The sequence below is a fragment of the Elaeis guineensis genome, chromosome 15, assembly GCF_000442705.2.
Source record: "Elaeis guineensis isolate ETL-2024a chromosome 15, EG11, whole genome shotgun sequence".
NCBI lineage: Eukaryota > Viridiplantae > Streptophyta > Magnoliopsida > Arecales > Arecaceae > Elaeis > Elaeis guineensis.
In genome coordinates, this window is record NC_026007.2 from 72632669 (window position 1) to 72647557 (window position 14889).

At 39.6% G+C, this 14889-nt stretch overlaps 1 protein-coding gene across 1 annotated transcript; it reads right to left on the minus strand.

Moving 5' to 3' along the window:
* Positions 1-1934: 1934 nt before the first annotated feature.
* LOC105058683 (protein TITANIA) lies at positions 1935-13562 on the minus strand. The gene is made up of 2 exons (XM_010941686.3): positions 11577-13562; positions 1935-2883 (listed from the first exon to the last, which is right to left on the minus strand). Exons 1-2 carry the CDS (start codon positions 13354-13356, stop codon positions 2327-2329), a joined length of 2337 nt encoding a protein of 778 aa, XP_010939988.1. The 5' UTR covers positions 13357-13562; the 3' UTR covers positions 1935-2326.
* Between the last annotated feature and the right edge of the window lie 1327 nt (positions 13563-14889).

Below are 14889 nucleotides of genomic sequence, written 5' to 3' on the forward strand. Positions count from 1 at the left end.
CATTGCAAGATAAATTTTTTTCAAGAAGGACGGCAATCCGGTTCTGTCCCAAGCTAGCTCACCAGCTATCAGATTCTCCCTCAAATTTTTACCAATCTATCGAAAATAAGAATTACAAATTATTTCATTGTATGGTCAATTTTATCTGAATCCTTATATCAAGATGAAGATGAAAATCTCAAAATTTATTATTTTATCTTTTAATTTATTATTATTATTATTATTTTATTTTATTTATTTTATCAATTTAGATGAAGTTATATCATATTAGATATAAAAAGAGTCATGTGCAAGTCACATGATCCATTTGTTAAAAAAAATTAACAACGTTAACCTTCATTTTTATCTAAATTTTTTTTAAAATATTTATTTTTTAAATTTAAAAAATTATTTTAAAATAAAAATTTATTGAAAATTAATATTCTAAAATGACAATTTTATTTGAAAAAAATAATCTAAAATAAATATAAATAGAAGTGGAGCTATTTGGGAGTGGAGTCATATCCTGAGCATCCATATTGTATGGAGAGATTTAAAAAAAAATTATGAATTACTTTATTGACTGTTTTTTGTTTTTAAAGAGACATAAAAAAAAAAATCAAAATGAGTAACTTTAATAAAAAAAATTATTTTGGTTTTTAATAAAATACATTTTATCAAATATGTCAGCTAATGAAATCTGAAAAATAAGCTTTATAAAAATGTAAAGTTATGGTACTATTTTTATCAAATCTGTTTTACAGGGAGTCATGTTCTATGATTATATTTTATATAAAAATTTATAAGGAATCAAAAACAACCCTTTGGAGCTTCTGAGCAACAATGTAATAAGCAGGGAGAAAGTTTATGGATTGTGGCCGGTCGGTTGGTTAACAAGTTTTCCTACCATGGGATAACATATTGCAACTTGAGCATTTCAATGGATGGATGGAAATGGGAAATTTTTTAGCATCGGATAGTGTTGGTAATGATGGGGCAGTGCAATGATGGTGATGCATGTCATGATGGTGAAGTAGCAGGCATGACAGCGATGAAGCAATAATGGAGATGGTGGCACAGTGATAGAATTAGTAATGATGATTGTAGGGTGGAGGGTAATGCATGATCCGTCCTTGCGATGAACAGATGCATCCCTTTTCCATGCAAACGCCTAATATTAGATGGCTCTCTGACATCAGCTGGCCTGCTATAAAGCAGTTCTCTTCTTTAACCTGAACCAGATGACTGTACTTGGTTGGGGTGAGGAGGATCTGCCCTTCATAGAAGGCATATGACAAGCTCTTGGTGCAAGGTCATTACCTTGCTCTCTCTGTGATAATTTCAAAATCCTGAAATGCATCAACATGAGTTATATTACCAATTTATTTCCTCTCCTATTATATTTTCCTTGACACAGACTTTTAGAAATACTTTCATGTTTCTCAACTACATCTGCAGTCGCTTGAATTGCGGCTTCCAAGAAGACGGCAGGTGAGCTACCGACACATCAAACAGGCGGGGCAAATCCACCTCACCGTTCTCGATAAATAAGATATATGTACCGCAAGATGGGTGAAAACAACTATCACCCAACAGCACTTCAGATCCAAAGTTGTTACATGCTTTTTATCTTTTTTCCTATTCTTTTTTCCCAGTAGTCCCATACATGTCCTTTGAATGCAAGGCCTTTGTCCCTCGCAAGAGCAACACTAGAACAAACCTGTAAACAGAGGCAATAGACTCCCAAAATAGAAACTTACCGAGGAATGCGAAACTTGTCCGAGTCATGTGGCAGACCCAAGTGGATAACAAAACTATTTCTTGATACAATGGAGGAAGGAACCTGATGAAACTTGAAAATTTGATCAATAAAAAATTAAGCTAACAAGTAGAAAAATGCTCAATCAGTTCTCATTGCAGAAACCAAGAATTTCCGCCAGTAATAGCAAACAAAATAGGACAGAAAAATATGATAACCCAAGTGTTTGATAGACTGTATACCATAACCTTTTCTCTTGTTTTGGTAAAATAACTTACAAACACTTCCATAATTGTACCATTACATGCTTCACATTCCACCAATCAAAAACATAAAAGAAATGTTATGACTAGACCTTGGCAGCCGCTTCTCCAATAGGCAGATTACCCACAGAGTTGAATAATTTGACAGATATGTCAGGAAACAGATACGGTTCGTGAAATGCTATTAAACCACCTCAACAACCATCAAAAAGAGAAACTTAATACTTATACAGCTGTCATAGACTAACCTTACTTTTGGGAGCTTAAATCATCTGATAGTATACACATCAAGCATTTTGAAAGCAAAGAGAACTTATCATATTTATTATACCCACATTTTCTTTGTTGCTTCCATTCTTTCCAGCAAGCTGGCTATCTCAGCTTGCATCCTCATCTTCATCTTATGGTAGTCACAGTGAGAGTTCTCGAGGAATTTGAGCTCCTCGAGCTTCCTCGTCCGGCGCTCCCGACTCTCCTGAAGACAAAGCTTAGCGAGCTTGGTTGCATACTCCTCCTCCAGCTTCTCAGACTTGGCACGGGCAATCTGGCGGTAGCCCTCCATTTCCCTCCTGGCTTCATCTGCAAGCCTCTGGAAGAGCTTTGCCTCTGCCTCTTTGAACTTCACAATAGTCTCCAAGCTCTGAAAGCCATCCCCTTTCCCTGGGGTGAAATGAGCTTCAACCGCAAGCGGTTTTGGATCTGTTTTGAGAGAATCCATTTTGGTTTCTAGCATAGAGCTGGTTGGTTTGAAGCTAAGTATAGATTTTGGAGGGGCAACAGCTGTTGATGATGGAAGAGGAAGTGTGTCTGCATGCTGGTTTGCTTGAGTTCCAAGTATGTTATTGGAGGAGCTTCCAGTAACAGAGAACTCTGTAACTCCATCTGCAAAGAATCAGATAGCCAACTATTAGGTTTGAGGATTTAAGTCAAAACCCCCAGCATTTACAGATACAGTGTTGGATATCGAGAAATTCCATTGTTTACCACATGCCATGCTGGTACATGTTTCTGCATTGTGTGGCATAGGCAAGTGATATCGATCAATTGTTTATCACGCGTCTGTGTAAAGTTAGTTTGTAACACAATTTCGAAGATCTTTCAAAGTCAACAATTTAAGCTAGTTTCTGATGTAAAACAGAGAAAGTAATAAGAGCAAAGACTATTTATTTCAAATTGTATAACACAGTAATTTAAAACATTTGAGCAATACCATCATCAATGTATAACACCAGTTCATTAACATAAACACCACAGATCTGAAAGAATTATTTGTAAGCCTATTTAGAATTCCATGTCCTCTTTATTACTATAACCCAACAATTGAATGGTACATCTTCTAGCAATTACTTGCTGATGACATAGACTACTAACAGGCATGCTTGGGAATGTCTTACCAGGGTGTTAGGGAAGGCTGCAGTTGTGTTCATAAAATTATAAGAAAACATGAGATTATTAAGAGGGCAAATGAGCAGAAAATCAATCAAGATGTTCAGTGACTAAATTGCAAGTTGAGCAATAGTTCACTATCAGGAAATATTTCGAAACATATGCATGGAATCTCTGGCCAGCGAGTGCTAAAAATCCATGCATTATTATCTCCCAAATACTAAAGGACCTTCAGATTAATGTTCCATCTTAAAATTGAACAGAACACATCGTACAGCTGACAGTAAAGAAGTTCAGTTCACATGTCCCTACAATCTGTTCAGATTAAAATTCCTCTCATATAAGGAGAGTCAAGTTGTTTGTTTTTTATAATCCTCCATACCAAATTGGATAATGGACATGAATCAAACTCCAGATACCATATATGTCATGTATTTCCTGAAACACATCTATCCCTGCAACTGTAGCATTTAATGTTTAAACAGAATTTATTTACGATGTCTCAATCCAGGGGAGATAATGAAATGTAATAGTAGATGATATGTTGAAGAAGTGTCAAATCAGAAGGCCAGCAAAACAGCTTCTATGGTGTGCTTGAAAATTTATATTTGGAGTTGGGTTGTGATAAGGAACATTTGTTATAGGGCTTAGGATGCTGTCTTATGCCGAAGTTTAACGAACCCAATCTGTATGGAGCTTATTTGAAAAATGTCTTAGGGCACTTAATTCAGAGAAATCTTAGTCCATGTTAAAATAATAATCATAAGCTGATCACCAATTGACAGTAATGACCATAAGATGATCATTAATTAATCACTAATTCAGAGTACTTATCATAGTTTTGCAGCTGTCCTGCTTTCTAGCACATGTCCTAGATAACAATTGATAACAAAAATAGAAGACATGCATCTAATTCTATTAGCTGATTGTGTCTTGTTTTCTCAATAATGCAGGGCACTAGCAGTAGATAGAAAAGAGCCATAGAGCAAGAGAATGCTTGGGATCTAACCTTGTTTCCACTTGTGCAATGAGATTTGATTAAAAAAGAAATGCAGAAATCAGAAGTATAAAATATTCTTTAAGAAGAGATGAATGGGACATGAGGGTTTAAAGCACAACTTGCAGCAATTAAACAGCACTAGCTGTTTTTTTTTTTTATTGCATTCAAAATTTATTATTCTATATTGAAATACCCAACCTCATGTTACCTTCTTATTGCTTCTTGATCATATTTTCTCCTACAATGCCGCATAAGATAAAATAAGATTCTTTGCAATAATGCAAAGTAGGATGACCAAGGATACCAACAGTACTTGGCTTTACCATAGATGGCAACTTAAAGGATGGAATAATCTGGTGTTAAATGAGGAATTTAACCAATTACAAAAAAAAAATCGCATAAAGAATAGTAATTGGTGATGATGCAGCCTGAGGAGTTGCTTAACTAGGTCACTGCCATGAATGGATTCCTCAAAAAATCAAAGATTTTGGATGCCAATAAAGCCCTTGGCAAGGTTTTAACTATTGGTGCCTCTGAATGTGCAGGTGTGCAGGTCACTTGCATAGCACATGCCACACTGGCACCTTTGCTGCACCATGACAAAACAAAAGGAAAGGGAAAACATCCTTTTGTTAATTAGTGAATATCTATGGAAAGAGTTAAATAGGTGTCCTGCTGGCCTGTGCTGCGCGCTGGTGCTAGCTCGGCACAAACCAGCACAGACACACTTCGAAACCATTGTAATCATACAGCAGGCTATATTTTCACTAGGTGGAAACAACTTGCCAACTAAGCGATGGCTGAAGATGATGAAGCTTCTTAATAATAAATTGCTTCACAACCAAAAAATAGTCTGGTATCAATGATGCAAAAAGTTTAAAACAAAGATCATATACAATTAAAGAATATGTCAGTGAGTCTGATATTCCCCAAAAAATTGATTTATCATGGTGCAACAGTTTTTCTTTTTGAGGGCTTAAGCAATGCATCAATCAATAACCAGAATCCTTTTTTCCTTTAATTCTTTTTTTTCTTTTTGTGTGTGTGTGTGTGTGTGTGTGTGGTTTTGTCACAGACCATGTCGTGGTAGCTGGTGGAAGATGATGTTCTAATCACAAATATGCAATATGGCCAAGAATGTGGAATTGTTTGGAAGAATAAGATGTGGAGGCTAAACCCTCAAAGCCAGGGCAAGATGAGGAATGCAGAAAAAAGATTTCACTGAAGCAGCAACAACATTTATATCGGACAAGAAGTTGCCACATGTTTTATAAGATGAAGTTCCAATTTATGTGGCTAACATTTACTTTCAATACCATCGACCAACTTATATTGGAAAAGAATATCAGATCTAGCTAGCAATTACAACCGTCTTTTCCATATTTTTGGTATGGTGTTCCTAGTATGACTGCTCAGTATCTTCAAATGCATAACCAGTAGGTATGCATGAACATCTTCCACAAACAAATTAACAATTGCTTGGCAGTAATAATTCTAAAATAATATCCATTTCCCTAAAAGAAGTCAGCACAGCAATTTACTCAAAGAATGTAGGAACAATCAAGTAGAGGCGGCAGCAATTCTGGTTGAACTGGATGGATATCTTGCACAAATGGATGATGAGTTGAACCAAACCTGACCAGTCAATTACTGCAATTGATGAAACCACTATTACCGAGGGGTACAAGTGAGATTAAGTCTAGGCATAATCTAAAGTATAGCCCAATGCAAATCAAACACAAATTGACTTTCTATTTATGTTTAGACTCAAATCTGACCCAACATATTAGTTCATTTTTGGATTGGGAATGGCTTGATTCTGAGTCTTATAGATTAGTCCTACACCTCTGATGTGTCAGGTCTAATAAGTACATCTTGGTTAATTTTATATTTAGCCCCTATGTGGCTATAGTTCAGCCTCAGTTTGACTCACAAGTAGGTTTGTCAGTGGACCTATAATCGGTGTGAGACAAAACGGACAAGGTTAGTGTTGTATGGTGAGACAAAATGAGGCCCATAAATTCAGGTCTCTTTTTTATATTTAGACCCAAGCCAGTCTCACATGGAGCTACTCAATGTCACATAGATTCAGCTACAATCTAGCAACCAAAGCCTGCAATCTTGCTACCGGGTACCATATCGATATCTTACCAGTTCGGTATGATGCGGTTTGTACGGTATGCATCCTATACCGAAATAACTCTTTAGCCATTTTTCTTAAATTTATCTCAATACACCTCGATACAAGTCGTTATACTTCGGTACGGGCCGGTATGCTATGCTATGCTGCGGTATGGGGCAGTATGCTGCAGTACAAGTAGAGCTGTCAAGACGGGCCGGCTCGCTCCGACCCGCCCCGACCCACCCCGACCCGTCTCTAAACGAGTTGGGGCAGGCTGGTCCGTTTAACTGAAGGGTTGGAAAAACCCCAACCCGACTCGCCATGGACCGTGGGTTAAACGGGCCAACCCGTCAAAATTCAAAAAAAAGAAAAAAATCTGTAAAGAGTAATATAAACTGAATTTCATATTCAATTTAAGCTCAAATCAACCTATCAAAGTCTCACATCTCAATTCTTAGAATCATAAAATGAAATTGTCAAACTTAAACTAAATACTTAATATAACCCAAACTTAAAAGACTTTTAAGTTTCAATTTTCAAACTAATTTAGAGGCAAATCAAAGTCCCAAAAAATTATCCTCCATATCATTATTGTAGTCCTCATCATTCAATTCTTCATCTTCTTCATCAATTATCTCTTCAATAACATTAGAACCCTCTTTTGAAAATATATATATATATATATATATATATATATGTATAAATAAAAAGAGATGGACTAGTCCGCCCCGACCCGCCCCGACCCACCGACCCAAACAGGATGAGTCATTTGACCCGCTTTTAAACGGATTGCTAAAATATAAACCCAACCCGTCCCATTTACATGGCGGAGCGGGCCAACCCGACGGGCCCAACCCAAATTGACAGCTCTAGGTACAAGGCTTGTATCGACTCGAAGTTAAGTTGTATACCAGTTTTCTTCCGGTACAATACAGTATGCCTTACGTCGAATGGTATGGTATGCTCCGTATCGGGCACAATACGATGGACCATGCTAGCAACAACTAGTTATCTTCAACTTACTGAACCCCTGGCTACACGATGACTTTCTAACAAGAGCTGCATGCTGCCACTCCACTTCTCCTCATTCATTACACCCTTCTTTTCTTGTCCATCTATGGTATTTTCCTTTACATGGCAGTGGCAAAGATGAAGCCAGAAGAAAGGGCAGAAGACACAATTCTTGAGGAGAAAAATATAAGTAGAATCATCAGCCCCTTCCTCTTCTCTTCTCTTGTCGTCTTCTTATATGTTAGATATTTGCCTTTCATTTTCTTTATTCCCTTCCAGCCATGGAAGTTACAAAGAGAGAAAGGGGATAAAGAGGTCGGATTAGACACTAGGAGGGTAAAAGTGTGGGGAGGGTATAGGAGGGAGGTTAAGCTGGGAATGTGGGGAAGGAAGGAGAAATAAATGGGGATAAATGGTTGCAGTTAGCGAGGATACCTTATTCCATTCACATTAATAAGATCAGCTCTTATTGTTTTGACCAATATAACTAGTATATCTCAAGTATTGACTAATATAAATACCACTATGTTGGCTGCACATCTTAATCTGTTTTCTACCATCTATTATGAACTTTGATTATTACATATCAAGATCATTGCAAAACATAGTACATAATCTCGTCTTTATATTGTACGAGCTGATATTTTGATCTCGACTGTTATATATCAGTCAATATATTGGGATATCTCGATTATTTTTCAAAAAATCCTCTAGCGTTCCATCTTAGCCATGATAATACAGCATCTTGTTTCATCTTAGTAAAGGTTGCCTGTTGAGATGTCAGAGAAGTTGGCCTCTAAAATCTTAATTCCATGCAAGTATGCTAAAAGTATTTGAGAATTTGGGTTCTGGTACACATTGTACAAGACCACTTAATACATAATTTGCCAGCTATATATGGGCATTATACAATGGTTAAACAATGATGTCGTGCATGATCTGTGCCAACTTGTATCGATTCAAGCAAGTATAAAGCAAGGATTTGAGACTAGACCATAACAACCCCAAAACTATGGTACTGTACCAAGGACAAGGATGGGGGACCTGATGCACCTTGAGTTTAGCACACCGAGCCCAAACTGCCTCATATCGCATTGTGTTAAGGAGTATTGACTGCATACATATCTTGTACCACTCACTACATCTTGTTATTTTTTTCAATTCTTTTGCTTATTTGTACCAAGGCATGCCGACCCTAGACTACCCCATTTTTAGATACCTTACCATATCGAACAACAACCTGCAAGATCTTGTACCTCAATATTTAAATTTAAATCTTTGGTATTAACTAAAACTGAGCCTCGTTTTTTTTAAAAACACAACTTGAAACTGAATCGGCAAAACAGGAGACAACATTGTGCATTTTCTTAAATTTCTTGTAAGTAACTCCATCCGAGGTTTAAAATCCTATAAGACAAAGCTATCTCAATTCTTTCGTGGAATGGGACATGCCACCATCCTGCCCCATCCCGACACTTAGGATAAGGGACGTCCAAGGATGCGCTGATTGGTATGCTTGAACGATGGCGAGAGGTCCCATCCCAATACTTGGGACAATGCCCTGTCCCAATATCCCATAAGACATCCCTCCAAGATTTGAAACCATGACTCTATCTTCATTTATGTTGTCCATTCAGTACAAAACAAGAATGCTCCAACTGGCCACCATCTCATTTCATTCATATTAATAAGTTTCTTACTATTTTACCATCTTTGTCCAATTAATTGATATAACCGCTTTCTAAAAGTTGGACATCTACCATGCCCACTTTCTATAGATTTGCTTGTTCATTACCTTCATTCTCGTTCTTTCCTTTCCTCACACTACATGAAAGTTTTTGTTTTCATCACCTCCGACTAATTAATCTACTCTCCAAGCAACTAAAATAGTGGGCATTGAGGACTTTCTATGGAACAACAAATGGCATACTACATATATCCAGTAACAATTATATTAAGTAATAATTACTTCTATCTTGATGCTTCTTGGATAAAATGAAGAATATAGGCATTGTATCCTATGGTACTTACTACATCAAATAGGACATCTTGACTCCACAAGTAATTTTGTCTAGAGTCAACAATTAACGTAGAAGTCATAGCTCATGTCAAAAGCTACTGTATATTTTTCGGAACTATAGCTTGGCTAGCAAGATACCTATTACTCTACCCAAATGCTTATCCATTCCTAGAATAGCAATCAGATTTAATGAGAACAACCATTCTGATTATCCAATGTTATCTCCCAAGGCTCTAAATTATAGATAATCATTTTTCCAATCATCAACATAGACCTGATTCATGCTATTTAGTTTCTTCTCCAACAATAGCTATTTCAGTGCCAAACTAAACAGTCTTAACAGTCACCAAATGGGACAAAAGGAGTAGATGGTTGACATAGGAGGAATCAAAGACAGAAACTCCTCATGCAATGAAATTAAACAATGAAGCCACCTTCACATGTAACATCAGCATCCTCAGCTTCATCAAGAGAGAAGAGAGATATAGGCTCCATCACATCCTCAGTTGTTTCGAAGCTTGTTATCCCTAGAGAACTAAATCTTATTGCAAAGAGAACATCTCTGCGAACAAATGCTTCCACAAGTAAGACATGCATCATAAACTTTAACTCTCAAAAGTATTATATTGCAAGAATCGCTAAACATTCCTCTAACATAAGAATTTTAATTTGGAAAGAAGATGTTATAAAGCAATTAATTTTGAGCATTATTTTAAGTATTGTAAAATTCTGGCTATATAGGACATACAGTATCCACCTAGTAGGGTATCAATACCACACCCCCCCCCCACCAAACAAAGCAACAAACACACAGAGACATGGTACTATTTGTTGTAGAGGCTCCAACAGTGTACTATGCATCTGTGCGAGGCATATCATTCCATATTGTACTAATAAAGTACTGGTACATGGCCCAATACCTAGACTTAAACATTGATCTCAGGTGTGCATACTTATCTCATTTGCCTATTTTGAATGTTTCTATTTATGTGAATTACTGCAACATCTATCTTTCAAGTCAAAAGTTAGATGGAAAGCATAAACATAACTCACATTCCTTGTCCAAACTATTTATCGTCAGTTTCATAAATCCACTTCAACATTTACTCATATAAAGAGCCATATCCTTGGACAATTCAAGCATTCCAGAATGCTGGTTCTAAGCCTCCATCAACTCCAACTTTTTCCCTTTCTTTCTCTTAGAAAACATGAAACTAAATAGATCAAGTTATCTCTTTATCAAGCCTTTGTGGTTTTGCAAATTCATAAATTATTCCAGCCATACATTCTCTGCAATTAGATGGGATAACACCTGTTGCTTATTTATATGTATTTACACCAAGAAATTTAAGAATACCTGCTCATCAAAGCCTTTTTCAAGTAACACAGCAAAGAACACGCAATCCATCGAGGGAACAAAAGAGCCTAGTTTAAAGTTTAAGCACAAAGAAAAGTGATCATAGCACATACAACATTGATTGTTCTAGATAAACAATTATGTGGTGTAAATCATACAAGATCTTTAACTACATTTCCCTAAATTAGCATGAGTATCCATACAGAAGTACTAAAACAGAAAGTTGAATCAGGGAATTGCAAAGGAGAGGTACAACAAGAGCAGGTATGGCACACAATAACTGCACTAATAAAAAAACCAACAGGTAAAATTACAGCTTGATTTTTGTTGAACTGATGAAAGAGGGCAGCTGATAAGACATCAATGCATACAGAGAGAATGACACTTTTTTCTTACAAAAAAAGGCAATTGATGAAATATGAAATATGCAGTTCATGAACGGGAACTATATTTCTAGCACATCCACGAAGAAACAGCATGTGCAATAGTAAGAAAACAAGCAGAACATTAACGCATGGAGCATCATAGTTATAGATTGAGATCCCTTCATAATTCATCATGAAATCCATAACCTTCCTAAAAAATGCCTTTGACGACATAGGAATTTAAGAGAAGCATGAATAAGGAAAGTAATAGAATCAATACTAAGTAAAGATCAGTTAGGACTTAGGAAACTTACACTTGAAAAACTGCAGCATGTTGTTACACGCATCCATGGGTGAAATAAGCTTCTTTGCGAGCATGTTGAGAATCTCTTCTGCCTTTGCATGCAGCCCCTTCCCCTCAAAATCCTCACTATCATGGAAGATCTTCCTAACACAGTCCAGCTCCTTCAACAAGGTCTCAAGACCCCAATCCTTCGCAAAGCAGTTAAAAACTTCTTTCACAAATCCAAACATCTCAGAAACATGCCCACACCCAGGGCAACGGAACTGCATCTCTGTCATACCCATTGGACCCTTCAAGGACGGCCCAGGCCTAATCAGGTTCTTGTCAATCCCACACGCAGCATGGCACCAATGGGAGCAAACATCACACCCGACCCAACTGCATGTATTTGCAGCACAATCAAACTTCAGACAGACGGGGCACATGCAAGCACTACAAAATCCCTTCTTGCCCGAGCAAAACTTGCAGTCACAATCATCGACAGGCACTAAGCTCTTGCAGTTAACATTTGGGCACCTCAGCTGCAAGAATATCTCGACCAGCTCCTTTGAAGGAATGAGGCACCTTCCAGACACATAATTCACGATACCAGTCTTGATCGCGACCAGAACTTCGAGCTGTGTCTTGTGACACTTGGAGAGGGTCTCAGATGTAAGGTCCGATCTCCTCTCGAGCCTTCTCTGGAGGCTAGCAAACTCATCCCTCTTCTCCGGGGTGCTCATCAGATTCCTCAGACACTCCTTCACAGCTTCAAGCGACTCGGTGGGAAAATCTTGAAGCATCTGCGCCATGTAAGGGACTGACTCTGACACCATCTCTTTCAATACCCTGTCCAGCCTCGTAAGCATCATTCTCTCCTTTCCAGCATCCGAGGTTGCACCAGCATTAGCTTTCGCTGGCCTTGCAGGCAACTCGACAGGGAAGAAGGAGATGTTCTCCGAGCAGTTTGCCCGGTCCTTGTTCTCTCCCTGCATGTGAGGGAAGCCGCCGAGGTTCGAGAAAGTGATGCTATCACCCACGGGCTTGAATCGACTGTGGACTGACCCGTTCGTCCCCTCCCCAGCGTACCACATCGTATCGTTCTCCCGCGACATATCGAAGTTCTCGGTGGAATTCCTGGTGAGGGAGCAGCTGGGGTTGTGCGAGAAGGCCACCGAGCACGAGTAGGAGAGCGAGGCGCCATAGTCGTCGGAATTGGTGGCGCGTGTGTTGTTGCTAAAGCTCCTCTTCGCCGGAGCAGCCGGCGGCGGCGGCGGGGTTGCCGAACTGGGAGCAGCAGGAGCGGGGACAGTCGCCTGCGGAGCAGCCGGATTCGCCGAATTGAGCGAAAGCGAGAGGTTGGGCGGCCCGAGGGAAAGGTTCAGGGTCCCAATCTTGAGCTTCTTTTCCCGTCCCTCTACCTCGAAACCCTCCGGCCCCTCTCGCTTCACCGGCGCCTTGACGCCACCAAGCTGGAGGAAATCCCTCTCAACCCACCGCTTTCCGTCGTCGTCCGGTGGGTCCAAGGCGATCTCCTTCCCTTTGGCTCGGGCTTTCTCCAGCGCGACGAAGAGATCGCTCCCAGGTCCCTCCTTTTCCTGGAGCCCCGGCTTGGGGTTCTCGCAAAGGTAGCTCAGCGTCAGCTCCTGGGGGGCGGCGGAGGAGGAGGCACCGGGCTTCTCGCCGCCGCCGTCGCCACCGAAAAGACTGGATTTCGGGCTGGAGATTTCGAGATCGAGGGGCTTAGGGTTCGATTGGGCAGCGTCGAGCCTCGAAGAGGAACCCTTCGGGCGATCGGAATCCGCGAACATGGTGGAATTGGGGGAGGAAACGGGGAGAAAGGGATGCAAGAGAAGGGGTGAGAGAAATCGAACGAGAGGGTTTTAAGAGGAGAGATTAGGGATTGGCGGGGAGTTTTGAGTGGGAGTTCTCTCTCACACATACTCTCACGCTCGCGCTCTCGGCGCCTCGTTGGTGTCGCCGTCTCGAGCTGCTTTCTCCCTCCATCCCTCCACTGCAACGCGGACTCTCCCGTCTCTTTTTACCCCTTTTCTACTTACTTTGATTTAATTCTCTCAGTTCTTTTCTTAGTTATTAAGATAAATTAGTCGTTCATTACTCATTCCCGTATTAGGGACTAAAAGTTAAAATTTTCTCAGAACTAGGACCTCGTATAAAAACATCGGGTGTTGTGGGTGGGAGAGTGTGGGAGTGGTGTAGATTCTCAGCTTTAAATGCAGTTGGATTTTTACAACCCCCTCCCGAACAAAAAAAAAAGGGCAGTTAGATAAAATGAGCAAAAGGATAGGAGCCCATTTAATAATTGTGCAGAAGAGGCTATCTGTTAAACAAAATTTAACCAGGAACTAATAGTGAAAATATCGGTCAAAATATCTAGCATATAATATTTCCACCAGGTCTGATGGCGACTGACGATATAAGGGAGTTATCCGTCAAACGATTTTTGACCAGGGACTGTGAATAAAAACCTCAGTCAAAGCAAGCGGCTTTAAGATGCTCCGCGGGATAGCGTCATGTCATCGTGAGAATCGATCTCGTCCGTTGGATGAATCGAGACGTTCGCAGGAGCAACGTAACGCGAGAGGGGCGGAAAGGAACGCGTATTCGCAGCACGCGTACGGATTGAAGTTACGAGAATACCCTCAGGAATGTGAACGTTGGGGGGGCTGACGTACCGGTTGACCTGGGTGCACAGCTTTTGTCACGGGGAACATGGAGGGGTGGATCCGGAAAGCAATACTGCCCAGGGACAATCCGTAGTGGGTATCTTGGTAGATGACACGTGTCCTATGTCGGGTCTGTTCGATATGAGAATGGGTGTGCGAAGGGCCGGACAGTGATGTCCCTATCACATTTTTCAAAAATATAAAGATAATTAAAGAAACTATTTGGTGAAGTCTAGATGAATTAAAATCCTCCTGTTCAGGTTTTTTTTTTTTTTTTAAATTTTAATTTTGGGTGTGCGCATAAAAGGCCCATGGGCCAACAAAAGGAGACTACCATGTTAGATAGTGTACAGGCCCTAGGAATGATAGAACACTTGTGGGCCTGTGGTAACTTGAGTTGCGACCTAATCAGCATCTTGATTGGCTTCCCAGAAGGCACAGGAAGCTCTAAATCCAAGATTAGAAGTGCTCCAATGCCAAGTATCCTTTAACAAAGGATTTGAAACTGATCTATATGAAAATGAAGGAGTGATGGATGAAAGAATAGTAGCTGAGTTCTCTTCTACCCAGACCTACGGAGCATGATACTTGTGCATGGCTGCAAATAAAGATCTTCTAAGCTGCTAAAAACTCTGTATGAGACACAGAGATCAAGAG